The 27,511-nt window shown below is 40.1% G+C and overlaps 2 protein-coding genes across 4 annotated transcripts in view; one reads left to right on the forward strand and one right to left on the reverse strand.

Annotated features, from left to right (window-relative positions):
* MYOF (myoferlin) overlaps positions 1 to 5,007 on the reverse strand; it is a 127,200-nt gene extending 122,193 nt beyond the window's left edge. For both annotated transcript variants that reach the window (XM_081158700.1, XM_081158701.1), the window contains exon 1: positions 4,845 to 5,007. In XM_081158700.1, coding sequence (XP_081014826.1) covers positions 4,845 to 4,932 — 88 coding nt within the window. In that variant the 5' untranslated portion in view covers positions 4,933 to 5,007. The remainder of the gene's footprint in view (positions 1 to 4,844) is intronic.
* Positions 5,008 to 10,759: 5,752 nt separating this feature from the next.
* On the forward strand, positions 10,760 to 27,511 carry CEP55 (centrosomal protein 55). 2 transcript variants are annotated; one of them, XM_081158488.1, is made up of 9 exons: positions 10,760 to 11,007; positions 11,562 to 11,746; positions 13,553 to 13,822; positions 15,751 to 15,819; positions 20,100 to 20,250; positions 21,592 to 21,905; positions 23,333 to 23,404; positions 24,491 to 24,616; positions 26,388 to 27,511. In XM_081158488.1, the coding sequence occupies exons 2-9, from the start codon at positions 11,564 to 11,566 to the stop codon at positions 26,586 to 26,588; spliced, it is 1,386 nt and encodes a 461-aa protein (XP_081014614.1). In that variant the 5' UTR covers positions 10,760 to 11,007; positions 11,562 to 11,563; the 3' UTR covers positions 26,589 to 27,511. The 2 variants fall into 2 exon arrangements, with proteins under 2 accessions (XP_081014614.1, XP_081014615.1); XM_081158489.1 differs by lacking the exon at positions 24,491 to 24,616 and having other exon boundaries at positions 10,929 to 11,007; positions 26,388 to 26,677.

Consider the following 27,511-nt stretch of genomic DNA (forward strand, 5'->3'; position numbering starts at 1 on the left):
ACTTTCCTTAGGTGGTGAGTCTCTAAGTCCTGTTCTCCCGGAAGTGGTGGGAATGACTCAGTAGATTAAACACTTTTGCCTTCCGAAGAAGTGTTTTGTAAATACATGCATATCTCCAGTTTGGTTCCAGAAGACCACAGTAAAGAGTTATTATAAGAAAGGGAGTCATATCTTTTTGCTGGTGGAGGGTCTTTGCCTTTAATTTGTAAAAAATGCAAAATCTGTAAAGCACAATAAAGCAAAGCACAATAAAAGGAGGTGTGCCTGTACAATACTGCCTGATTGTCAGTTTGAGCCAGTGGGGAATCTTCTTGACCAGTCCTAGGGGGCACCCTGCGTAAATTAAGGTGCCCTGTGGGCCACTCACCAGGTGCCTTCATAGACGATGGTGAATGAGACCCACTGGATCTTTCTCCCATCAGACTTCACCTTTCTTAAATGGCACCTAATAGGTTTGCTGCTTATTTAAAAGGTTATTTTTAAAAATTCAAGTGTATATTTCCAAATAACAAAGAAGATTTTACCAAGAATAATCAGAAAAGACTCTATTGCATAAATCATAGCCTTGGGAGATACCTATAGATCTATTTCCTTTCAGATTTGGGGGAGGAACAAAATCTCCTCTACCTCCAAGGTTCTTCTGACTGATCTAATACTCAAATAGACACGAGACAGATTAGCAAGAGAAAATAATCACACTTAATACATATATATGTATGGGAACCCTTTATACATGAAAGAATCAGAGACCCCATAGGCAGAAGTTCAGAGACATCCTGAGCTAGAGATGAGGTAATACACCTTTGGGGCTTCAAAGGGTCATTGCAGGATAATAGAAGAGCTGGTGCTTAGTAAACAGAAGTTTGTCCTTCCTTATAGATTGGCAAAAAAGAGATTAGCTCTGATAATAGCTTTTTATGGACAAGGCCCCTAATTCAAATTCTTCTAGATAGTTGAGAGGAGGGGCAGAAGTTTCTCTTGAGCCTGCAGCTAAAGCTGCCTTTAGCTCAAAGTAATCTGCACACCATTGCACACACCTTGGGGTGATTCGTTCTGGACCCCCACACAGATAAGCCATCATTGCCCCATTTTTCAAAAGAAGAAAAATAAGATTTTCAAAGAGGTCAAGTGGTCTGCTTAAGACTACAAAGTTGATAAGTTCATTAGAAGTGGGGGAGTCCCAGGAATAACTAGGGTCTCACTCCAAAAACATGTCCAAATGAAATAAGAGGTATCTGGAAAAATGAGTAATAACATGACAGTTATACAATGGCCATCTGGACAATAGCAGTAGCCATTCCACAAGGCAAAGATCAGCATAAGATCAGAAGTGAGAGAAAATTCTAGATGATCGAATGGAGAGTATCATAAAGATGGAATGAGAAAATCACTATAGTTGCAACAAAATGCTCCCTAGGAGCCAGATGTTTCATGTGAATGCAATGTTGCCACATTGTAAAAGCACAACATTATAAACGTGTGCAGGAAAATTTCCTCTCGATCAGTCTTTGCAAGAGATTTGACACAGAAGCAAGAGAGGAACAAAAGGAAAATGGAACTCAGTGGTAATATTCAGCAAATCCATCTTTAAAAGAAAAGACAAGAAGAAGAAAAAACACATGAAAAAAGACCAGGGAATCTGATTTCAGAAAGATTCACTAAAGCATGTGCTATAAGGATGTGGAGCACTGCAGCACTGTTGTAACAGGGAGCGACTGGAACAACTTACATGTCTATACCGAAAGGTCAGGGACAATTCAAATCGAACAGTTCCGAGTGGTCACCTGGGTGGTGAGCATGGGGGGAGGGCCGCGAGCACGGGGGAGGGCGGGGAGCATGGGGAGAGAAAAAGGAGGGGAGTGACGAGAATTATCACTCTTTAGTTATAAATCCCTTCTGGATTGTTAGTTTTTTGACATTATTGTTTGTATATTTTAAATTTAAACTGACAATTACATATTAGTTATTGTGATATATGTATGTACATATATGCATATATATATATACAGTGTGTGTGTGTATATATAGATATAGATATATATCCGGTGTATATGGTTTTTAAAAAGCCACTGTAATTTATACTGCTGCTATATAAATGTTCTCTTCTGTTCCAAGAGGACCTAAAGCCCAGAAGGACTTTTGGATGGCTTGGCGGGGCGTCTGTTCCTCACAGCTGCTGCGGAGCCTTGGTGTCCTGTGACCTGGGGCACAAGGAGCCGAAGCTCCACGCTGCTCCCCACGCTGGGTAGGATGCTGCAGGGCAGGCTTGGGGGACACCCCCCTGCAGGGTTCCAGGCCTCTCTTCCTTGAGGTTCTTCTAGTCTAAAGGCAGAGTGGCTGCTCTGCTGCCGCGATGTCACCTTGGCCGTGCGAATTAAATCGCCGGTTTGCTGTGGGACGGGGCGGGTATGTGGAAGCAGCGTGGAGCGCCCGAGCCCTTTCTGGGCACACAGCTCTCCCAGCCCCGCCGTATGTTTACCAGCCCAGAAGCTCCAGCTTTGCTTTTACATCGGCCTTTGCCCCGTGTGCCCTCTGATGGACATATCGTGGGGTAAATACCCTCAGTTCTACCAGAACTGAACGTTACTAGTTTTACACGCTGCTCCGGATTGGGAGGCACAGCTGGAAAGGGTTCGCCACAGGCAGGGTTTTAAACCACTGGAACAGATGGAAAGCAAGGTCACGCTCATTACTACATCCGCCCCAGCGTATCAGCACACGATCGGCACAGCTTGCTGAGAGCAGGTATCCAGCACATGGCGCTGTGACGTGATAGAATCTTAAAGTTGGCAAGAACCTCAAGGAGATCAGTTCCCTTCACTCCACAGCTGAGAAATTTGAGACCCAAGTGGTTAAAACTGGGCCATCAGATATTTAGCTTATAAGCAGCCATAGTCCAGATGTTCCTACCCTGAGTTCACAGTTTGTTTCTTCTGTTCAGGTTGCTTGTCAGATGAACGAATGACTTGACCACTTGGTTTGTACAACCAAAGGAGGCCAGAAAAGAGACTAGAGTTAAATTATGTAGTAAATGTAATTGTTTGGAGAGACTATATGTGCCCAATTTAAATGAAGTTTTCCACTTTCAATTGAATGTTTATAGCCTTAGTCGTTTAAAAATTTTGACCAAATCAGTACACACTCAGACAAATAACAAGGCAAATTTTAGTATAACGTTAAACCTTAACTCCTTTATAATCTATGTAACTTGCCTCAAATAATGGCATCACCAGGTTGAACCTAATATGTATTTTTATGTCTTTTCATGTCGATGATAAAGGATACAAACATTTTGTGTTATATCCCTATTATGTAATAGCTTCAAGGAAAAATTACTTTCTTACCTAATACATGCCAATGAACTCCTGATATAGCACGACTGACTGCCTGACACGTACTAACTAACCAGCTTCTCAAAACACACTGTCCCTTAAGAATACAACTCCCCCCCCCAATTCCTTTTATTATTGATTTGAGAGAGAAAGAGAGAGCAAGAGAGAGAACATCCATTTGTTGTTACACTTATTTATGCATCACTGGTTGATTCTTATATGTGCCCTGACTGGGGATTGAACCTGCAACCTTGGCGTGTCTGGACAACACTCTAACCAACTAGGCTACCTGCCCAGGGCCCCCCAATTTTTCTCATCTAAACAACCATTTGGGAGCTTAGAATTTCATTTCTTTCCCTTTCTTGCTCATCCTCATGGGAAGAGGTTTGAAAAGAGAAATAGGGACATAAAATAGGCAAAAGAAAAGAGAAAGGCATAGATGAACCAGAAACTGGAAGGGAGAAGTAGGTTCCTGGAGGAAGAGAGAAATGTGCCGAGGCGTGGTCAGGAAACCTGGGCCCATCAAGGCTCCCACTCTCTCTGCCCTCCCCTCTCACTCTCATCCCTCCTGCCCTTACCAATGTTCTTGGACAAACAGAAAACAGTAAAGCTCCGAAACTCAGATTTAGACACATTAATCGAGCCAAAACTGGAATCAATTTACACTGCGTGGGAGAGTGCCATCACACCAACAGCTCCTGTCCCCCCTCCACTGCAATTAAATGTCATAGAATAATAACCTTTAAGAATTACACTGGGCCTTTTAACGATGATCTAGTCTAAAATCTCCTCATTCATTTTGCAGAAAGAAAACTGACATCCAGAGATATGAGGTCACTTGCCCAAGGTCATTCAGCCAGACAGAACTACAAGTAGATCCCCACACTGCAGGCTCGCTTTGGGCAGGGCTCTTTTCTCTACGAGCAATTTAAGAGCTACGAAACCTACCAAAATCATCACAGCATTGGAGAGATGACAAACAATTACAAAAAGGCACGAAATAACAAGAAAACAGACTAATCCAAAAGAACAACTCCACCCCGCCTCTCAGAAGGCCGGTGACAATAAAAACGGCAGCAGGGCTGTTTTGTGGAGTAATGGTAACTCGGACAATTAAATTGCATATTTTCCTCCTTTGCCCATTTCTCACTGGCACAGACAATTAAAAAATAGTGCATATTACTCTTACTTTGAACCAACACAGACTTTTTTTGATACCCGAAATTTGGGGATTAGCAAATACATTTTTTCCCTCTTCAAGGGCTTACAGAAATTACCTTATTCGAGTTAAAATAAAAGGTCACTCCATAAGCCTCAAAGGCCTGGGGAAAATTACATGCCTCCCACAGAAACCGGTCCTCTCCCCTGACCTGCAACAGGTAACAGACTTGAGCTAAAGCCAGAGAGATTTGATTTTATCAGTCGCCCAAAAGCAGACTTTGAAAGAAAATGACTCCAGAAAACTAACATTCCAAAACAGGACTTGAGCAAAAGAAGAAAACTTTGCCTTACCCTTAAAAATAACAGAAACAATAGGATCCGGTTTCCCAAATTTCGTTTTAGGGATATTGCTGGCGGATTCCACAATCACACGAAGCATGGCTCTGCATGGGAGGGAAGCGAGCTTCAGCCAAAGAAGTTTGGGGACACGGGCGCCCGGGCTGCAGGCAGCACCGCCCGGGAGGGGAGGGCAGGGGGAAAGGCGATGGGTGGATCCCTGCCGGGTTATTTGCTGAAGGCTCCTGTAAACTGATCTGCAAACTCCCAGAGTCGCCGCAGTGCCTCAGGCACCCACTTATGAATTTGGGAAATGTGGAAGTGACAAGACCAAACCCCAACTAAAAATAGTTATGTGCAACAAATGAAGCTGACGTGGATTTGGGGCTAATAAATGTGGGCAGGTTAGACCTCTGAGAAGACGCTGCTGCTTTTTAGCAACCATTTGTGGAACCGAATTAATTGGTTTCCTGCCACTGCTTTTATTCACTTCTGAGCTTCATGAAGTTTTACAACTTTACTGAATCGTTTTTGCTTTTTTTTTTTACTTTTGCTGTGTCTTCTCTCCTGCTGTTGAACACACCCACTCAGCAACGACTCATAGAAAAAAATGTTTTCTAAATCTGTTAAAGGGTGCCCCCTACTGTGTGGCAGAGGAATAGATGAGTTTATTTCACGAGAGCCCAATCTGGAGGCAGCAATAATGGGTTTACAAAATTGGTATATTGGGGGCTGATCCTTTGCTTTCCAAAAGGATTCACCATAGGATTTCTTTAAAAATTCTTAAGTGGTAAGAGCTGGGCACCTAAGTTTTCCTGGACCATCAAATGCTGCTAAAAATGGGAAATAAAAATGGGAAAGCTGCTCTCCACTCTTTCAGGACCTAAACCTGAGAAGTGTATTCCCTTCCTTTGTTAAAGAAAAAAAACAAAAACCCAAACAGCCCTGGCCAGCGTGGCTCAGTGGTTGGAACATCGGCCTGCTCACGGGAGGGTTCGATTCCCAGTCAAGGGCACATACCTAGGTTGCAGGTTCAATCCCCAGCCCCTGTTTGGGTTCATGTGGGAGGCAACCAATCAATGTGTCTCTCTCACATTGATGTTTCTCTTTCTCTCTCTCCCTCTCTCTCTCTCCCTCCTCCCCTCCCCATTCCCTTCTACCTTCTCTAGAAATCAATGGAAAAAATATCCTCCAGTGAGGATTAACCAAAAAGAAAAGAAAAGAAGAGGAGAGAAGAGAAAAACAAAAAACTACATAGTCAATGACACTTGTCAAAGCATGGTGAGAAAGGCTTTATTCAAGGCGGAGGGGCTATTGAGATAGGCACAGGGGCCACTGCGATGGAATCTGGCAGTGGAGAGGAGAGATTGGGCTCAACTCCAGATAGAGCATAAACAAGTGGGAATGTATAGCCAGGGAGCAGGGTGAGTGAGGGTCAGTGGGTGGAAAATTACTCTAAGAGAACATCAGGGAGAAGGAGATTCTAGCTAAACTGACCTAACAGGATCCTTGCTGAACACAGGTCAAGGTGACCTTGGGAATCGCAGAGAATGAGACATGTCATCAAGTAGTGGAGGGTGTGCATGTGGGCGCGAGGACGTTCTGGTTAAATTGACTTAAGTAGGGTTCTTGCTAAAACTAAATGTTTCAAGGAATTGCACAGACGGGTTAGGAGAAGGTTCAGGAGCCTGGCTAAAGTTTGGTCAAGCAAAGAATCTTTGTCACCTGAGGGCATATTAGTCATAAAAGAAGCCAAGCTCCAAAAAACACTGAATTCCTATCCAAGACTGGTTTCTTATGACAAGGTCAAAGCAATGCTTAAGAAAGAATGGGACCTGATATGTGGGATAGGAATGTCTAGGTTGATGCCCGTGAAAATCTTAAATCCCCGGATTCCCCTGAACCCTCTGAACCTGCAGAATAACATGCTGCTCCCTCGTCAGGACAAGCGCCCCTCCCCCTGGCCTGGAGATGACCCAGAGGCCTCTACCCTGAAGGACTTGTTTTGCCTTCACCGCCCCTCCAGGCCACTAGACCAGTATCTAGGGTTAATCCCAACAAAATTCTGCTAGGCCTGCTGAAGACAGAAAGACCACACCCTGAATAAACTACAGGAAACAGCCACCGTGTCTTGGAAGAGTACACATGGAACATATTCTAAGGGTACAGGATCAAGGGACAGTGTGGGACGTAAATTTGGATAAAAGAGAGTTTATCAATGTGGGTGCACTCCCCTGGGATACTGGGTTTCACATGCTGCAAGGCCCCTGGAAATGGTGTGGACACACAATGACTCCTAGAAGCATGAAAAAAGCAATGGCCCACTTTAAGTATAAGAGAAATACCTGGATTGTTTTGGCAGACAGTGGAAAGTAGGGATTAAAATGCTCCCCAAAGTGGGCATGATAGAGTGGATATACTATGTAAGAACAGAAAACCCATCAGATGACTGTCCTGCAGAGGCCTGGAAACCACATCAGTTACCAAGACAATCAGGTTTTACACATAAATCTATAAGATCCCAATAAGCGCTGTAAGAAAAACACTTAAGGAAAAATATTTCCTTTAGGGAAAATCATGGAGGAGTAAGAGTTAGAGAAAAGAGTAAATTAACACAGCGATCAGCCATTTATTCATCACAAATATGTTTGTTCAGCAAACACTTGAGAGCCTGCAGCTACCATGTGTTGGGTGCTGGGGCTTCAGTGGAGGCTAAGCCGAAGTTCTGACCTGATAGAAGTCCCTGGCCTGTGGAGACCATTTGCTAGATCTCACATATCTATCATTCACTGCTTCCAGCAACTCTGGGAGCTAGGACTCCTGGCTTCATCTTTCCAGCTGACGAAATTGAGGCCCAAAAGAGTAAAAACTTAAGCCAGGATTCAAACCCACTGTCTTCTGAGTCAGACTCCCTTTCCAACTTCACCTCAGCTGAGGTCTTGAATTTCGGTGTTTCATTACTCCTCGCCTGTTTTGTCAAGTAAACTCATGCATTTAATGTAGGCGAGTGGCCTTAGGGTTGTCCTGGGGCACTGAGGCAAAAGGGACAGAGAGAAAGGGAAATATAGAGAGAGCAGGAGAGGTGTGGCAAAAAATCCAGACATGAGGAGCACAGTCATCGAGGTAGCAAAGAAGATTTAGCAGAAGAGCAATGAAGACAGATTTATAACACCTTATTCTAATTCCAGTTTTACATAATCTTAGGTATTACTTAACAGCAGTTTTCAAACTGGCACACACAGAGGGTCCATTGTTAAGATCTGTTTGTTGAAATACTTCTTTAAGAATTATTTTGGTTGATAACTAAAGTGCTTTTTAGAACTAAAAACTATTTTTAGTAGCTTAATTATCGGGTTTTGCATAGTGGTAGATGGTATTTTGAAATAACTTAATATATCGTATATTTAAATTTCATCACTTTAAAAAAGTGCCTGGCAGTCACTAAGTCTACATGGGGGGCAGGAAGGGATAAAGTATTTTATAACATTTGGCACCATCATATTGTCATTATTCAAAGCAATTGAAAGAGCAATATAAGACAGGAATGAACCTGACCTTCTCCAAGTATTAACATATTTTCTAAAATAGAGCCAGAAAATGAAACGGGAAAAGTAGAATCACTTTAAGTCTTGTGCTTACTTTAAATTCCTCATCATACTGTTTGATAGACAAATGTAAGGGTCTTCATTCATTCATGCATACATGCATTTCTTCAGCAAACACTTACTGAAAGTCTACTTGGTTCCAGGCCCAATACTAACTACAAAGATGAGTAAGATACATTTCCTCTCTGCAAGAAGCTCACAGATAGTTACGGCATAATGAAGTGAGTATAATGATAGAAGGAGGCAAAAAAGACAGGGCAGGTGTGGGCAAGCAGGGTAGGCTCCTGGAGGAGGTGACAGCTAGACTGAGAATGGTTGGATTGATGCACATGCCTGGGTGCATGTGCGTGTGTACATGTATGTGTGATCTGAAATAGAGTTAAACAAACACATGTGGTGATCATGGAGAACCTTAAGACATTTGATTTTGGTAGACTATCGTGTGTGAGATGAAACAGTCAACTGGTGAGCCTAGGCAGGCAGGCAAGCAGGCACCAGCCCAGAGAACCTAATAACATCTACTGAGTGCTCGCTAGATGCCACATGCTATCCTAAGCATTTTATTTTGTCTCACTTAATTCTTCCACTGTCCTATCCTATGAAGTAAGTACTATTTTTTCATCCCCATATTACAGATGAAAAAACTGAGGCACAGCTTGCCCAAGTTCCCACAGAAAATGGAGCCAGGATCTGACCACAGGCAGTCTTCCTCTACAGCCCATGGTCTTACTCCTGACACCATGCCGCACTGGCAGGGGGGACTTATTAGAGATGCATTTTTCAGCAGGGTAGCAAAATGATTGAATTGCATACCAATACTCTGAATACAAATAAAACATTTTGTGGATGAAAAAGGGGCTCTTTAATAAATCTAACCAAAAGTAACCTCACAAGGTGATCTGATCATAAATTCCTAACTGGGCAGGTCATGGTGTGCAGTTATGTCTCAGGCCTATTACTTCCCTAGTAGAAGGTTATTTGGCCTTAAGCAAACACTGTCCATTGTTTTTGTGTACCTAGATTAAAGCACCTTTGAAATGCCTCTTTTTCAGGACCTCGGAAGCTGAACCACGGTCAAGAGTGCACATAACCTTAACTATCCTGTAATCCAATCAGAGATTTCCTGCCTTGCCTTCTAATCTTCCTTAATCCCAGATGTATAAAACAAACTGCAAACTGTCATTCTGGGAAAAACTTTCTCAGTCTGTTGAGATCTTGCTTCCAAGTGTGTCCTCTGTGACTCAAATAAACTCTTATAAAAAATTCTCTACAGGTTTGGATGTTCTTACGTTGACAATTTTAATAACCCCACAGACTTAAAATTAAATTGTATTTATTTATTTTATTTATTTATTAAATCCTCACTCGAGGATATTTTTTTCCATTGCTTTTCAAAGAGAGTGGAGGAGAAAAGTATAGGGAGAGGGAGAGAGAGAAACATTGACGTGAAAGGGACACATAGATTGGTTGCCTCCCACGCGCCCTGACCAGGGCCAGGGTGGAGCCTGCAACCAAGGTATGTGCCCTTTGCCCTAATCGAACCCAGGACCCTTCAGTCCCGGGCGGAAATTCTCACCAGAGTCAAATTGGCCAGGGCTAAAATTAATTCTTAAAAGGAGCTAAAGCAGGCAGAGTAGTCAGTGCCCAGAAAGCCACCCTCTCCAAGTAGAAGGCGCCCTGAACTGAGAAGCAAGTCGGGAGGGACCACTGATTGGCGAGGTCCCCAAGCATTCTCCTGTGCGGGACTCGTCAGTGAGCGGGAATATCCAGGCGGCTGGGCTGGGGGAGGAGGGAAGAGAGCAACCAGAGTTTATAGGCATCGATGCGTAACCCACGGACAGGGCGAGACTGGCAGTGAGAAGGGCTAATTATGCTCAAGAACACAGGATGCCTTAGTTCCAGCTCAGTCACCGGGCTTATCTCACTGAGCACAGGAATTTGCTTCATCCCCAAAGCGGATAAACACAAGACAGCTCCGAACAGAGAAACACCGAGTCTGAGGTCTGAGCTCTCACAAAAACCCAGAGAAAGCCCCAGAATACCCGGGGCAGACCCGGGAGGAGGCGATCCCGCCCCCGCCCCGCCCCGCCCCGCCTCGCCTCCGTCCTACCCTCCTTCCGCACTCAGGTTCCAGGCCCCGCCCCCTGGGGCTGCAGCCAATCGGGGAGCCGCGACTCCGCGGCGCGTTCCGCCCCTCCTTCCTGGCAGCCGCGTCCCCGCCGGCAGTGACGTGCCCCGCCCCGCCGCCGCGGGATTCAAACTCCCGGAAGCGGCGTTGGCCCCGGAGGTGTGACCCGGCGGACGCGAGCTGCGTTTTTCGCGTCTCGAGCTGACAGCCTGCTGGGAGGCGACCGCGGAGGCTGGAGAGGGGTGGCCAGGGCTCCCAGCCCCGGGGCAGAGCAGGGCCGGACCGGACCGCGAGGCCGGCGGGGCCGGTGAGGAGAGCACGTCCGCCCAGACTCAATCTCCGCCCGCCCGATTTAAGCCCCCTTTTCCGTCGTCTGCTTCGCGCCCGTCGCCGGGCTGGGCGCCTCAGGGCCGTGGTGGTTTCGATCCCTCCTTTCAGCTTCGCGGTGGGTATTATCATCCCTTACAGATGCGGAGAGGCCAAGTGACTTGGCCAAGGTCTTTCCTTAGTTTAACATTCTGCTGGTTAGCAAGCACTTTGATATCTTTCTTCTACAAATATCTTCATTTTAGAGAGAGAAAAAAAGTGCCTCTTTTTGCAGTTTTACTTTGCCTGTCTGCCTCCCGGTGGGATGCCGTACGTGAGGGTTTTGAAAGATTTGCCTCCACCTGTAGATGGTGTAGCCCGTAACGAGGCCTTGTGCAGTTTGCTGCATTGCAAGGTTTCTCTGGTCACCTGTCCAGCATGTCTTAGATCACTTCAGCCAATTCATAAGTAGTTTTTGAGCTCCTGCTCTTAGGCACTGTGGGTGACAAAAATAATTCAAGGTTCAGTCCCCGGTTTCTCTCCCATACCCTAGTGGTTTGGCCATATCACTTCTTTTCAATAGAAAGGTTCTTCTATTTAGCAAGTAGGTTATTAGGCCTTTTCAAACCTGAGACTTGACCTTTTAACTCAGATTTATAAAATATAATTGTGTTTTTATTTTTACAATTTCAGAGATGTCTTGCAGAAGTCCCAGAGATTTAATTAAAAGTAAATGGAGATCAAAGTCTAGTAACTCCAAATCAGAAACCGCATTAGAAAATTTTAGGGGACAGACTGCAGCCTTACAGACATCAACGGATGAAGTCACAAGCGGAAGAGGAAAGCTGACTGATAAAGAGAGACACAGACTTTTGGAGGTAAAGGGCCTTAAAAACCCTTTCAATTGTAGTAAGCTTTATGGTAGAAGAGAAAGTATTTTTCCAGTAATGATATAATCTAGCTTTTCTGTTAGTTTACTAAATGTAAAAACTTGTATCTAACTTCAAAGTGTTAAATGGAGTTCAGATTTTAATATGAATATTTAGAAATCTATTTTATTGTGTATATTGGCTGCTTTCCAAGTAATCTTTTTTTCAGGTTCTTTTGAGATAAAATCATTACAAATATTGGCATTTTGCATTCTTTTAGACTGTATTTCAGGTTCCCTAATTTTCAGTTTGTTGGGTAAAGCAGTGGCAATTTATTAGAACTGGAAAGATTTAAAAATTTTATCACTAATTTGATTTTAACTTATTTTGTAATATTACTTTTATTGTTAAAGTTAGAAAATAAATGACCTGTATTAAATAGTTTCGATGGATTTCTTTAAATTCTATTTTATAGGCACATTGTAAAACCAAATGATTTATTATTTTTAACAACACATATTGAGGTAAATACTTCTTCAAGCGCTGAAAAATGATCTATCACAAATTCTTAGAGATAAAGGTTATTTTGCAATCTGCTGAAGAAATCTGATAGCATCCCTGAGAGATCTCTTTGTCATTCCTCTTTTGACGAGCACTGGTTGTCAAATCTGTGTTCCTTTATAAACAGTTGAAACTAAACTTCCTGTAACTTCTACCCATTTGTTCTGATTGTTCCCTTTTTTAAAGCTACACAGAACAAGTCTGTTTTTAATCCAGTTGACAACTTTTCAGATACTTAAGAAAACCTTGTTTTCTCTTACTTTTCTGTAGAGCAGCCCCATATTCTTCAGCTTTTCTGGCTTCTTATCCTGGTCACTTTCCTGAACACTTGGTGGCATGTTCATTTTCCGTCTGAATTATGTACCCAGCACTGTACACAGTGGCAAACAGAGGTTGAATGGTACTGTTATTGCTACTGATCTGGATGCTGTACTACATGAAAACCTAAAATTGTATTGGCTTTTTTGGTAACTGTAGCATACTATTGCTTTATCTTAAGCTTGTAGCTAACTAAAATCCCTCATCATCTTCACACAACCATCCAACTCAATTTTCTTCATATTATATTTGAACAATGCTACCCCCCCACCAAATGCAAGATTTTAGTTTTGTGCTGTTTTTACCTTGTTACCATGTAAAGTCATTCTGTTAACTTTTTCTATCATCTCTCTTGGTGCTTTCTCCCTTATACCAGCAGCAATATAACATGCATGCCTTCTTTATCTTTCAAGTCCTTGAAAATGTTAAACACTCCTTTTGAAGATCACCTTTTAGATTGGATATCAAATAATTTATTAACAAAAAGCAAGTTAATGAATGCATTTTTATACAGGTGTAAATGTTCTGTAATTTTTAAGTTCTGTTGCTTCCAGTTCAGGTTCATCAATGACTAACTTTTAGCCTTAAATTGTTAGGATTCGTATGATGGAGGGATGATTATCAGATACTCACATGAGAACCAGCTTCTCTTTAGCTTTCTGTCACCACTCTCAACACCACTCTCCTTTCTGTATCTGTGTCTCATCCATTTTATAAATATCTTAACTACAGCACTTACCATATTACATTCATGTACTGGTTTACCTCGCTGAGCTCTCTGAGCATAAGACCTTGACTTCATCTTCTTTTTGGCCCTGTTATCTAGTATAATGCTGACTTGATATATAATAAATACTTCGTAAATGTTTATTGTACATCATTTACTTTCATATTTGCCCTGGCTTTGCTCTAAGATTCTTCTTAGTTTATATGTAGAAAATTCAAGTCCTTGAAGCTGAGAGGAAGAAGAATGCTTATCATCTCATAGAGAAAGACAGAGAAATACAGCGACTCAGAGAACAGCTGAGAGCCAAATACAGTACTACTGCGTTGTTTGAACAGCTAGAAGAGAAAGCAAAGGAGGGTGAAAGGAAGGAACAGCTGTTGAAATCCTTGTCTGAAGAGATAGATGTATTGAAAAGACAGCTGTCTTCTACACCTTCAACACTTGCTGAACTTGAAACCAAACCATTTTGTGTATCACAGGTACTAATAATTTCTTTAAACACAGAATTTTTTTTTTTTCTGACACAATTGGTAATTCTTATGAAGAATAAATTTGTTAAAACATGCTTGTCAAATCATGAAAAGTATAGTAATACTAATACGTTACTCTTTTTCTTGTAGCCTGGAACCCTTTCTATAAGCAAAAATTGTTATAGTTTGTTATGGCTCCCTGCATGCCCCACACCATTGTTTTGCCCAAGGGAATATTCAGAATACAAAATCCACTGTAAGATGACCAAGAACATTTTGTTGAGCAATTTTATCCTGTAGTATGTATCATGACAGTAGGTTTCGTTTTTTGTTTGTATTTTCCATATTTGAGATATAAAGGTACAACATCAAGTATGCTTTTCTTAACCACACTTGCTTTTTCTTCTCTTCTTTTGTTTAGAGTCACTAGGGTAGCAGAAAGAGCAAGGATTTGTAGGTAGGCAGATCTGAGTTCAGATCTTGGTTATGCCACTGGCTAGCTGGGACTATGAACAAATTCCTTAACCACTCTAGTCTTAGAGACAGTGCTAGAATCAGATCTCTCTCCTAAACCTCGATTTTCACATTGGTAAGATCAGGATAAGAATATTGGAGATTAAATGCAATAATATATGTAAATTGCATAGTGCCTGGCATATAGTAAGTGCTCAATAAATGGTTTCTTTTTGATCAGGCCTTTGATTCTTTTGGAAATTTGAACATTTGAATAAACTAACACTATAACTATTTATACCACCTATAGAAGAAAATCTGTAGCTTTCAGATATAACATCTCCATATTGTTAAGGTCTCTCTGTACTTGTCTCCCCTTTACCGTAGTTACAGTGATCAGACCTATTCATTTATGTGTACTCTCATAGATGGGCAATTGAGTATTTCTAACAGATGAGTTCAAAGAGGTTAAGTTTTTCTAAAGAATTTCCACAGAGCTGAAACTCATGAAGCATTACTGTCAAATCCAAACTAATTCTTTCCTTAGGGCTCAAGAATTAGTTTCTCCACTTTTGAACATGGACATGCAAGTTTTAGTAGAAATGGTCATTTTAAAGATGTATTCTTATAATTGTGTGGGCTGTCCACTATTAATTTCTATGTTAGTCAGTATGTCTAATTGCTACAACAAACCACCTCCAAATCGCAGCCTTTACAACAAATGTTTATTTTTCCTCATGTCACAGTCTAGTGCAGGTTGGAGTGGGGGAGGCTTTGCTCCATAGTCATTCAGAGATCCCGGTTCATCTTCCTTCCCCACCCCTCCCGTCCCTGTCACAGTTTCCACTCAGAGAACCAAACTGAGAGGGAGAAAGGGTTACATATAGGGTGAGTGTCTAGAGCACCATTGGAGAAAAAAAGTATTTTGAGCTTCCTTGCCAGTGTTCACACAAGTGAAGACTGGAATAGAGCTTTTAATGAGTTTTGTTGGCTAGTCTGGGTACCTAACTATCTATTTCCCTTCTTTTTTTCCTTTATGAGAAAATGAGGGGGAAAAAGAGAATTTATGTTTTGAGTTCCATATAATCTATATGAACTAATAATAATACTGTTTCTAATATAAACATAATTCTAGAAAATAACTTTTATCTTTTGTTTGACAATTTGCTATTTTCCAGATTTCACTTAAATAGCCCAGTTTTGTTTTATTTCCTTTTAGTGAAAATCACTGGGCTACTTATATGCACTGAGGGCTATTCCAGTGATCCTGGGGTCCAGAGGATCTCAGAAGTCAAATTAAATCTCAAGGTTTCTAATCTGCTTAGGACACTTCCAGAAGATCTTAATTCTCTTCTAGTACCTTCACCTGGTTTGAGGTTCACTAGCATGTATGAGATCTGGATTTTGGGATCCCCCTGTGAAGTATAATGAGGAAGCTTCTATTATTAAATTTATGATGTTAACTAATACTGGTTTATTTGCAGACTGAGACAACAAATTGCTTCAACTCATCAGTCAGTAATATTCATGAAATTGAAATGCAGCTGAAAGATGTAAGTTCCTTTTCCTTTTATTAAGCTGTGGCTAAAGAGGACTAATTCATTTATTCTAAATTTCATGGAATTTGACAGCTTTGATGCTGTGAATTGAAAAAAATCTGTGAAAGCGGAGAACTGAATGGTTCTCCATCTCTCTAGATTACTACCTTTAAGTCTCTTTCCAGGTATTCAAGAGGGCCAGTTCCTCTAATCGTGATGTTGTTAGGCTAGAAAGCCCTAGAAATCACCCATCATCACTACCAAATACCTCAACAGCATCCCTTCTCCACCTAAATCTAATTTGCCCAGCTATTTTGTTGTTATAATACAATTTACAGTTTCTTCTCTTTTTGTATATCCGTGCAAGATGTGCTCTTTAGTTTGAAATTCTTCCATCGGAACCAGAATTTGCTTTTATAGTTTGAAAAGGAAAATACATTCTTTGTATACTCAATACTTCTTTTCTCTAGAATTTGATAGGTTATTTTCAATATATGGGGAAGCCATATTATTTTAAACTTACGTCTTAAATGGTTTGGTAGGTTTCATTGGGAATTAATTAAATTTAGGACAGAGAACTATTCACAGTGTAGTTTTTTTCAAGTTTTAAGACTAGATATACAAAGTATGAAATTCTTGATTTAATTATTAGGCCATTAGGTAGGTATTTTGATTCTAGAAATATTACTGGTATGTCTACCCTGATCTAAGTATGCTCTTAAGGTTCCTGTTTTATTTCATCTAGCAAGTGTACCTTGTGGTCAATTTGATCTTCAAAAGAAGAATTTAAATCTGTTTAGTGTCTACATAGTGGGGTACTGTGGCACCCTTATCAAGTTAATTTACCTAGAGGTAACTAAAATAAAGAGAAACATAGTTTTTAACTAACAAAATAAGTTTGCTGGTGTCATATATTATCCCCAGCATCTAGAACGGTCAAAAGGATGACAGTGGAATCTTGTGTGCATTTTACTAGTGTCTCCTTTAGCAAAGCACCTGAAAATATGTGCTGTTTTCTTAAACTCGTATGTAGGTTTTAGGTTTCTCAGTGCTGTCTGCTTCAAATATGAACAAACGTTATTTTTAGATAATGATTCTTCTTAAGAAATTAACTTTAAAATGTTACATGCTTATACCCAATCTTTTTGTTCTGTTCTATCTTCCCACATTATTTAAGGATTACATTGTACTTCTCTGCTCTGTTTACCTTAGAGAGGCTTTTAGACAAATGCAGTAAAATTTAACCCAGCTGACCTTCAGCTGGTGATCTAGACTGAGCGATCCCTCTCAGACTCCAATGTATGTATGAATCTAGGGGATCATCATGAAATGCAGATTCTCATTTCCTTGGTCTGGGGTAGAACCTGAGATTCTGGATTTCCAACAAGCTCTAGCTGCTCCTGCTGCTCCTGCTGGTGGTTTGAGGGCCATCCTTTGAGAACCATTAACTTACCTTTGATAAGCAAGAGGCGGTTTAGTTCTGGTTGTCACTTTGGATTCTCTGCAGATCTTATAGACCAGGAGGAAAATTGTAGTTGGGGGATTTAGGGAGCAGGAATTAGAGAAATCTCATGCCCTCATAACCCACATACTCTCACATTGTTCGGCTTTTGAGAGCTCAACAGTTCTAGTCCAACACTACTCCTCAAAGCTCCTGCAAAACGTCTGTGGAAGTTTGCCTACCTCTTTTAAGATCAGTGTTTGTTATGCTAAAAGAAGCCCTAAAAACCTATGTTTACCTTTCTTAAGGCCTAGCTATATCACTCCTCAGCTACTGTTTAGGTCTGGTCGACATTTTGAAATAATTACATGAAATTCATGATGTGAACATTGTCTAATGTCAGCAACTTTCAAACTAAATCAAACCAAATAGCTAAAAGGCAATTTTCATAGGCATTTCTTGCTCTTGATTTTTAACAGATCTTTTTCAAACATAGACTTTAGGGAAGATAAATAAGTAATTATTTTTACATCTTTTATTTGGAAAAAATTCAAATTTACAGGAAAATAACAAGAATGGAAATGGTACATAAAATGCCCATATACCCTTTACCAAAATTCTATCATTGTTAATATTTTATCCTGTTTTTCACTCTTCAGTCCCCACCCACTCCCACACATAATATTTTTACCTGAACCACTTGAGAATGAGTTACATATATCCATAGTCCTTTAAGCCTGTATACTTCAGTGTGTATTCCTAAGAATGAGGATACTCTCTTACATGACTAAAGTACAGATAGCAACTTCAACACAGACCCTATCCATCTTCCAGTTTTGTCAGCTGACCTGCACTTTTTAATTCCTCCAGTATAAGCTAACATTTTAATCTATGTTGAGATTTTGCCTAAGGAACATTTAATGGATCCTGTCAAGCCAGGAGGAAGAGCTTTAGTAGCATTCTACAGGGCTTCACTTTTGCCCATACTTGTTCTATATTTTTATTGATAACTTGGATGGAAACATTAAATGCGTGCCTAACAAACGTGTAGATGACACAAAGCTGGAAGAGATAACTAATGCAATGACGACTCTAAAGATGCAAAACTAATAATATCAACATTTATTGAGTGCTATCAAGTCCATTCATTGATGCTATCAAGGGAAGAAAGCAGATGTATAGGGTCAGTGAGAAGAGGTAGGGAGTGAAGAAATGTTTACTACTTTATTTAAGGGGCATCACCATCATGTGACCTTTTAGAATATTGCCTCTAAAGTCTTAAACCAACCCATAGTTTGTTTCTCACACTTAAGTAATATATGGACAGTTTCTGTTAAAAGAAGAAAATTTTCATGACTGTCCAATGTTGATTTAAACTATATTAAAATATTTTTTTCTTTTTTTAAAAAATATACCTTTATTGATTTCAGAGAGAGGAAGGGAGAGGAAGAGAGAGAGAGATAGAAACATCAATGATGAGAGAGTCATTGTTCAGCTGCCTCCTGCACGCCCCCCACTGGGGATCGAGCCCGCAACCGGGGCATGTGCCCTGACCGGAAATCGAACCGTGACCTCCTGGATCCTAGATCAACACTCAACCACTGAGCCACACCTGGCCAGGCTAAAATATTTCTTAAATGTGGACAAGTTTAAAATTTGGTATAAATTAGGTATTTTCAATATCAAACAAGATTTATAAGTATTTGGATATCTCTGTGCTTTTTGACTCATACAATGCTACATCTCTTTATCAATTAAATTTGAGTATACAATGCAGAGTGAACATATAATATCTTTGCTTGATAAATGAATTTTTAAGCCATATGAGAAGAATGAATGTTATAACTACCTGACAGAGGCAGAGAGAAAAGTGTCTGTCTGGTCAAGTGACTGGGGAGCCCTGAGCTAAGTCTTTGATTTCAGAAGTTGCTTCTGTCTTCCTAATACATTTCCTAACTCTATAGAAAACAGACGTTGAAAATCCTTTAAACCCCACACCTAGACACTTTCCTCAGGAGTTGATAGGATGTTCATGAAAGGAGCCTAGCAAAGGTTGGAAGAATTCTTTAGACTTAGTTTTCATACATACAGATCTTTTTGGACATGCAGCTCAACTGCCTGTATCTTTAAAGAATAGAAATTCTTACCTGAAAAAAGATGCCTTGATATACAACCAAAAACTCTAGCATGTTTCTTACAACTTATCCCATCTCACCCCTCCTGAGTGAGATGCCAGCTTGTGGAGGAAGGGAGCCCCTCCTTTTGCAATACACCTACAACAAATGTAGGGTGATTCAAACAGAACTGAGCACTTTGGAAAATATATTCCAGTATGTATGTTTTACTTCAGTAATGTTACACCATGCAACTTTTGTTAAAAACTTTGTGTTTATATCATCTCTTTCTGGCAGCCCTGAAGAATATGTTATTCATGCAGGCTGCTACTTCAACCACTGATGACAGTAAATTACAACATGTCTGGGATGAACTGTGATACAAGGGGTGCATATTAAGAGCTTATAAGGTTATAGAAACAGCTATGACAGTTTTATTATAAAGGGTTTGTCAATATAAGAAACATTTTAACCTGTAAAGAATTTTGTAAGAGTTTATTTGAGCCAAACTGTCAACACGCCAGGAAGCAAGATCTCAAATCTTTAGCCAGTGACAGTTTTGCAGGTCTTTCTATACATTTGGAACTAAAGCGGAAATTATTCTGTGAGCCACAAGAATTTTTATGTGCTGGAAGACTACATCACTTGGGCTCCCTTGCCCATTTTAATATTTCGCTTTTTTAATTTTTATTGTATTATAATAATGTTTATTACTGATTTTTATACCTTTTCACATTGAGGCTTTAGAGAAAAATCAGCAATGGCTTGTGTATGATCAGCAGCGAGAGGTCTACGTAAAAGGACTTTTAGCAAAGATCTATGAGTTGGAACAGAAATTGGAAACAGCTGCTCATTCACTCGCACAGCAGACAAAAAAGACTGAATCAGAAGGTACTGGTATAAATATGTTCTTTTGGGATAGGCCTGTCTGACATTTTCCGAAAGGAGAGATTCCTCAAATTTAGATTTTTGTAGGTATGTGTTGGAAAGTAAAATAACAGCAAGGCTTATTAAAATGGTGTTCTAAAGAAATACCATTTTGGCCAATGTGTTTTATTTCCCAATTTTCTGATAAAAGAGGGCATAAGGCATAAGACAAAAAAAATCTCTGGCAGCTCTGAAGGCACATTACATTTTCTCCCCTGTACATGTCCTCCTCTCCTTCAAAACCCTTCTCCAACTTGATTACCCCAGAGCTGGCCTTGTTGCCAATTATTTTATCAATCCCAGGAGAAAGAATACATTTTGTAAGTGATACTTCAATCACTGGAATCTCATCATAGAATTGACATGAAGTTTCTTAGGAGTGATGATGTCTTTTTGCCAAGTGCTTTACAGTTTCCCTAACATTGCTCTCAATTGAGTTTCATAAGAACCCTAAGAGGTGGGGGTAGAAGAGTCATTACTCATTGTACAGGTGACAAGCTAGGGACAGAAGACAAACCCCATGCAAAGCACTCATTAAGTGACTGAGAGCCCTAATGGGATGGAGGCCTTGAATTATACAGAGAGAAGGCTAAAGAAAGGCAAGCAAGGCTCGTAATCTTGCAGTTCCTCATTTGAATATTTAAAATGAAGCTAATGCTAAAAAGTAAATATAAAAGGAATGTCTCAGGAGATAATTCAAAGTTGTTTATCCCTAAGGGGACAAGGTTTCTACTGTAATACCTTTACAAGGTTACTACACATGAAAGTAGGATATTAGTTATGAGCTTGGTTTTTCTTTGGTAATACAGCTGTGTGTGTGTGTGTGTGTGTGTGTGTATGTGTGTGTGTGTATGTGTGTGTTATCAAAGTAACAGTGGTTTGCTAAAATAATTTAATAGCAGAAGGATCCTGCTCCACCTTTCCCATCTCATCCTTTCTCTGTTTCCTCCTGTCAGGGCAGCTATTGTTAACATTTCTGTTTTTTAATTTTGGTAGTTATCTCACCTATAAATAATGAGCTTATATCCCTATTTGTTGATTTATCTTCTTTAGATATTAGTGACTTTCTCCATAGAATAGTTATATTACTGTTTTTAGTTCTTCTAGTCATTAGTGTTGTAATTTCAAATAACATACCTGAACTTGTGTTTTTGTTCTGTTAAATATCAGCCCTGTCTCTTGACTTTTCATTTTGTAAGGTGAGGAAATAATGTGATCTTGTTTGTAGAAGTGGGTTTATCTTTACCTTTTCAGGAATATTACATACTTTATAAAGTGAGTTATGCCCTGCTGTGTTTGTCATAGGTTATCTTCAAGAAGAAAAGCAAAAACATTACTATCACCTCTTGGCAAATGCAAAAAAAGATCTTGAGGTTGAACGACAAACCATAACTCAGTTGAATTTTGAACTTCGTGAGTTTCAAAGAAAATATGAAGAAACCCAAAAAGAAGTTCAAGACTTAAATAAACTGTTGTGTTCACAAAGAAAGGCAGATGTACAGCACCTGGAAGATGCTAGGCATAACACAGAGATAATTCAAAGGCTCAAGGAGGAAAATGATGTTGCGAAGGGAAAACTTGAAGAAGAGAAGAAGAGATCTGAAGAGCTCTTATCTCAGGTGAGCCTAACCAACTAGGTTGTCCATGATTCATAATTCGGATTTTTCATTGTCCTTACTAAGTGTCAGGGACCATTTTAACCACTAGGGAACCACCAAGGAACAAAACAAGTTGCTGTCCCCTTCGTGGGTGTTCATAATTAGAAAGGAAATAGGCCATAAACAAATTAAAGAAAATAAAACAGGGTAATATGACAAAGAGAAATTGGGGCCAGTGGAGGCCTCACAGAGGAGATGGTATTTGGACAAACACCTGATGACAAGAAGGAAATCAGCGTGGTGAGTGACTATGGGAATTCTCTCCGGCCAGAGGAACCCACGTACCCTTGAAATGCTCTGACAGAGGAGGAGGTAAGTTTGTGTGAGAAGCCAGAGGATGTAAAGAGGGGAATCAAGGCTGGTTCCTAGGCCTTCACTGTGAAACCATGCTCCAGTTTATTCACGTGGCGCCTTCCGTGTTCTCGTACTCCAGCTTTATGCCAGGATGTTGAAGTTACTGAGTTTGGATTATTGGAATTCAACACTACTTTGACAGAAACTCACTAAGTTAAATTTTGCTTGGCAGCATGGACTAATGGAAAGAACAGTATTTGGAGTCTACACCTGCTCTAGTCCAGGATGTGTGTGGTCTTAGGCAAATCACCTAACTTCTCTGACTTGCCGGTTAATCATGTGTCAAATTAATAATAATAATTTCTTTTTGCCTTATAGGGCTTTTGTGAGAGTCAGTTGAGAGAATGTAAAAGACCTTTGCTAGAGATTCCTACTATTAGAATAGTAATTTTAAAAATCCTCCGGAAGCTGAGGGAGGTGGAGAATATGTAACATTTGCCACCTTAGTCTTTTTTTTTTTTTTTTAATTTTTCTTTATTGATTTCAGAGAGAGGAAAGGAGAGGGAGAGAGAGATAGAAACATCAGTGATGAGAGAGTCATTGATTGTCTGCAGCCGGCAACCCGGGCATGTGCCCTGACCAGGAATCGAACCCTGATCGCCTGGATCCTAGGTCGACGCTCAACCGCTGAGCCACGCCCAGCCTGGCTGCCACCTTAGTCTTTACCACGCTTACTTCTGCCTACCAGTCAGGTATAGGCAGTGTTATCTGTGAAAGATTACATGTACATCATTGAGAATTTTGCTCCAACTCTGGTAAAGGAGGTGAGGCACTGCCAGCTATTCAAAAATATTAGTATCAGGAAAGTGGGTGTGGCCACTGCTGAGTTGTGCTGTTTATCAGCTTTCAGCTGGTGCGTCAGGGAGCTCTCAGCCTGGGTGGCACTGCTCAGCTGCTGCCGTGGATAGCCACCAAACAACCAGCTGGAGTGACTCACGCAGCCGAGCAGGTGGTGTTCTGGTTACAGCTGTGAGACTAGGTCAAGCGATGAAAAGGTTGGATGTGACAACACTGTCTCTCTTTACACCCTACAGGTCCAGTTTCTTTACACATCTCTGTTAAAGCACCAGGAGGAACAAACGAGGGTAGCTCTGTTGGAACAACAGGTACTCACTGGGGTTGCTTCTAAATTCATTTTAACCCATTAGAAAATGGATTTTTTCCCCTCATGTTTACACTATCCTGTGAAAGACCATTTGAAAGTTGTGAAAAATGATTTTTAAAACCTTTATCTGTGCTACCCATATATTCCTGTTACTGTTCTTAGGCTAAAACAGATTCTCTGAGGGGAGGTGGCAATTTTCTTGACAGGTAGATGTTCACCTTGGCAAATGTTTTTCTTCCCAAACAGCTTCTGAAGTTCCTACTCCAGACTAGTGGGATCTCCCTAATAGGGCTACATATAACTTTAGGCAGAACTCAGAGAGCCACCATTTATTCTCAGAATATAGACCAGAGATTACAGTACATTCCAAACCAGAGAGCAGCCATCTCCTTCCCTTCTCCCCCTTCCACATAAAAAAAGTGGTGGGAGATACTTCTACCTTAAGCATTGGCTTTGCTCCTTAGATCAACCAAGTCCTTAACCATAAACTTCTCTTTTTTCAAAAGTTTAATTATTCTTTATTATTGAATTTATTGGGGTGACATTGGTTAATAAAACCATATAGGTTTCAAGTGTACAACTCAATAAAACTTCATCTGCACACGGCATCGTGTGCTCACCGCTCAAGTCAAGTCTCTTTCCATCCCCATTTATCCCCCCTTTGCCCTCCCCCCACTTTCCCTCTAGCTATCACTATACTGTTGTCGTGTGTGTATATATATATTTTTTCCCTTGATCCCTTCATCTTTTTTCTCCCAGCCTCCCAACCCCCCTCACCTCTAACAGCTGTCAGTCTGTTTTATGTATCTATGCTTCTGTTTCTATTTTGTTTGTTAAATTACTTTGTTGATTAGATTCCACAGCTCACTATACTCAGTTGAATTCTTGCTCTGATAGTATAACAAATGTTTGCTTCTTGTGCTAATTAAAACATGCAAGTACCCAGTCAAGAGAACTGGACAGTTGGGGGGAAATGGGGGACACTGTAATACTGTCAACAATAAAAATGTGATTTTTTTTAAAAGAGAGAGAGGAAACTAGACAGTTTATACCAGCTGTAACTATCTTGTCCTGGGCATTTCTCCAGATTCAGGCATGTACTTTAGACTTTGAGAATGAAAAACTTGACCGTCAAAATATGCAGCATCAATTGCATGTAATTCTTAAAGAGCTTCGAAAAGCAAGAAATCAAATAATACAGTTGGAATCCCTGGTGAGTCTGGAATGGTTAAACTTAAACCTTATTTTCTTCTTTCTCATTCTGCTATCTTTTCATTTATATATCAAACCAGTTCCCAAACTAGGAGGATGCCCCTTAAAGAACAGCAGTTTCTCAAACCAATAGGCAGATCAGTTCAGAGCACTAGAAAAACGGGCATTATGTGTCTCTTGGTAATCGTTCCATTACCGCTGCCTAGGACCATCCCCCACCCACCCTGAACTATGATTCTAGAGGCACTAAAAATGTCTGGCCTGGGGGAGGGAAAAGGGCAAGGGAGGGAATTATGTTTTTCTATTTATTATTTATTTATTTATTTATTTAAAATAAATCTTTATTGATTTCAGAGAGAGGAAGGGAGAGGAAGAGAGAGAGATAGAAACATCAGTGATGACAGAGTTGTCATTGACTGGCTACCTCCTGCATGTCCCCCACTGGGGATCGAGCCCACAACCTGGGCATGTGCCCTGACCGGGAATCGAACCCCGATTGCCTGGAACGTAGGTCGACTCTCAACCGCTGAGCCACACCCAGCCGGGCTGTTTTTCTATTTAAAAAGAAAGACAGAAATGCTGTTTTTAGGGATAATGGATTATTGTTGTTAATACACTGCTTTAAGCATATTGAGTTAAGCACATTTTATGGGTTACCCTGAATATATAATCTTTTTTTTAAACTTCATTGACTTTATTGGGGTGACATTGGTTAATAAAATTGTATAGGTTTCAGGTGTACAATTCTGTAATACATCATCTGTATATTGTGTTGTGTGTTCACCACCCCAAGTCAAGTCTCCTTCCATCACCATTTATCCCCCCTTTGCCTTCTTCTACCTCTCTCCACCCCCTTTTCCCTCTAGTAATCACTATACTGTTGTCTGGGAACACATAATCTTTTTTAAAAAAAAACCCTGTTATATAACATTGATTCTATGAGAAAATTACCTATTTTCATGTTACTAGTAAGCTTTTAGACCAAACCTGTTGGTGTCTGTGTTTTATGTGTCTTCTAGTACTGCAGAGTATTTGCAGATGGAGAAATGTGACAGAAGAGAAAAAAGCAATTGTTCTTTTAAAAAACTCACTTGTAACTTCTTTATGAATAAAAGAAAATATATGTTTGGCTCTATCCTTTAATATGTTACTATTTTGACCATTTATAATATTTGAAATTGAAATTTATCCTTCATTTATGTTAATGGCTGTTTTCAAAGTATAGGAAACCAGAGGGTATACAAAAGAATCCATAATTTTCCTGTACTTCCTTTGTGTTCCTACTGTCTGTCATCTTCATAGGATGCTGTAAAATTCTCATTTTTAAGCTTTACTGACTATCCTAAGTTCTTCAGAAAACATGAAAAAGGAAAGTCTCAAAGGTATTATACAATTAGTCATATTTGTGTATAACTTGTTTGATCTGCTAAAATTCTGTGCTGCTCCTAATTCCATGTAGTTCTTTATTGCTGAAGTGCTCCTCTTATATAAGACTAGCCAATTTTGTCAGCCTTGCACACAGGTCTATCTTTATATTTGGCTCTAAGCATTTTTAAAAACCTATCCATATAAACACCCAACCCAGTACTTCCTGGGTAATTTGGATAACTTATAACCACCTGGGTAATTTGTGTAATTTATATGTTAGCACCATAATACTGATGAGCAGAGATTAAAAAGAAAATCTGTCTGCAGGGCTGAAGCATTTGGACCATCTGTGGAGCAGTTACAACTTATGCACAAATGGTGTTCATTTGACATTTATTTTTCAGAAGCAGCTTCCTGAATTTGCCTTCACGGAGCCATTAGTCACTTTCCAAAGAGAGACTGAAAACAAAGTAAAAGTTGCCTCACCGAAAAGTCCCACAGCTGCACTGAACGAAAGCCTGGTGGAGTGTCCCAAGTGCAATATCCAATATCCAGTCACCGAACATCGAGATCTACTTGTCCATGTTGAATACTGTTCACAGTAGCAATATAATTGTTCTTTATTTTTTGTCAAGAGATTCAGTACTGTATCTTACATTAGTGAAGGAACATTTTGAATTCTTTATTTCACCGCTTACATAAGAAACTGCCTATCTACCTTTGAGACTCTGGCATAGAAGTGAATCACTGTATTTTTGGGCTGCTTTGCCTTTTCCTTGGCAGCGATACTTCCCTGAGATGGTTCACGTTAGGCTCGGCATATGCTGAGACAGCTAACATTTTGCACTGTTAAAGTACTTGATGGAGAAAAGATAGTTCAGGTTGTTTGTGAATTAAATCTATGTAAAGGCAAGCAAATATTTTGTGTTTTGTGGGTTTTTAAAAATCAAAGGTAATTAACCAAGTATCTTACTGCCTTAGCACTTTTTATCTAAGCACTTGGTATATGTAAATATATCTACATTTGAGTCCATTGTTAAACGATGGTGATACTTTTTCATTTTTTCCCTTGCTTTTACAGAGCGGTTATTAGACAAGTCGGGAATTTTCTTGGTCTTTATTGCTGCTGACTGTTGGAACTGTAAACCTCACTATGTTCTAAGCACAGAGCAGATTCTGCTTCAGGAATACTACTAAGTACCACACACGATGCTTTCTATCATATTCACTGTCTGTAACTTTAAGTTGAATTTCATTAGCACACGTTGGTCAGCTAAAATTGTTAAAATGAATTTTAACAAAACCATCTGGCCTTCTCATTTTAATTTACAGGTGTTTTATTTACTTATTTTTGGAACGCATAAAGCTGGGCAATGTAATGAGCAGATACTTGCTTATCTGAATATATATTTTTATACATGTGTGTGTAAACCAAAATTTTTTTTATTTCAGGTTTTCTAAAATGCTTAACACTGGGCTACTGTTAGTAATATAAAGGAGAAAAGAATAAAATTATTTGATAAGTTTT

The sequence above is a fragment of the Miniopterus schreibersii genome (assembly GCF_964146895.1).
Source record: "Miniopterus schreibersii genome assembly, chromosome: 14".
NCBI lineage: Eukaryota > Metazoa > Chordata > Mammalia > Chiroptera > Miniopteridae > Miniopterus > Miniopterus schreibersii.

What these genes read in the sequence shown, in the direction of transcription:
- CEP55 (XM_081158488.1), top strand. Translation starts at nt 11,564, where the DNA reads ATGTCTTGCAGAAGTCCCAGAGATTTAATTAAAAGTAAATGGAGATCA. An exon ending in AAAAAAGACTGAATCAGAAG is followed by an intron (nt 20,251 to 21,591) that starts GTACTGGTATAA and finishes TGTTTGTCATAG; the next exon opens with GTTATCTTCAAGAAGAAAAG. An exon ending in CTGAAGAGCTCTTATCTCAG is followed by an intron (nt 21,906 to 23,332) that starts GTGAGCCTAACC and finishes TACACCCTACAG; the next exon opens with GTCCAGTTTCTTTACACATC.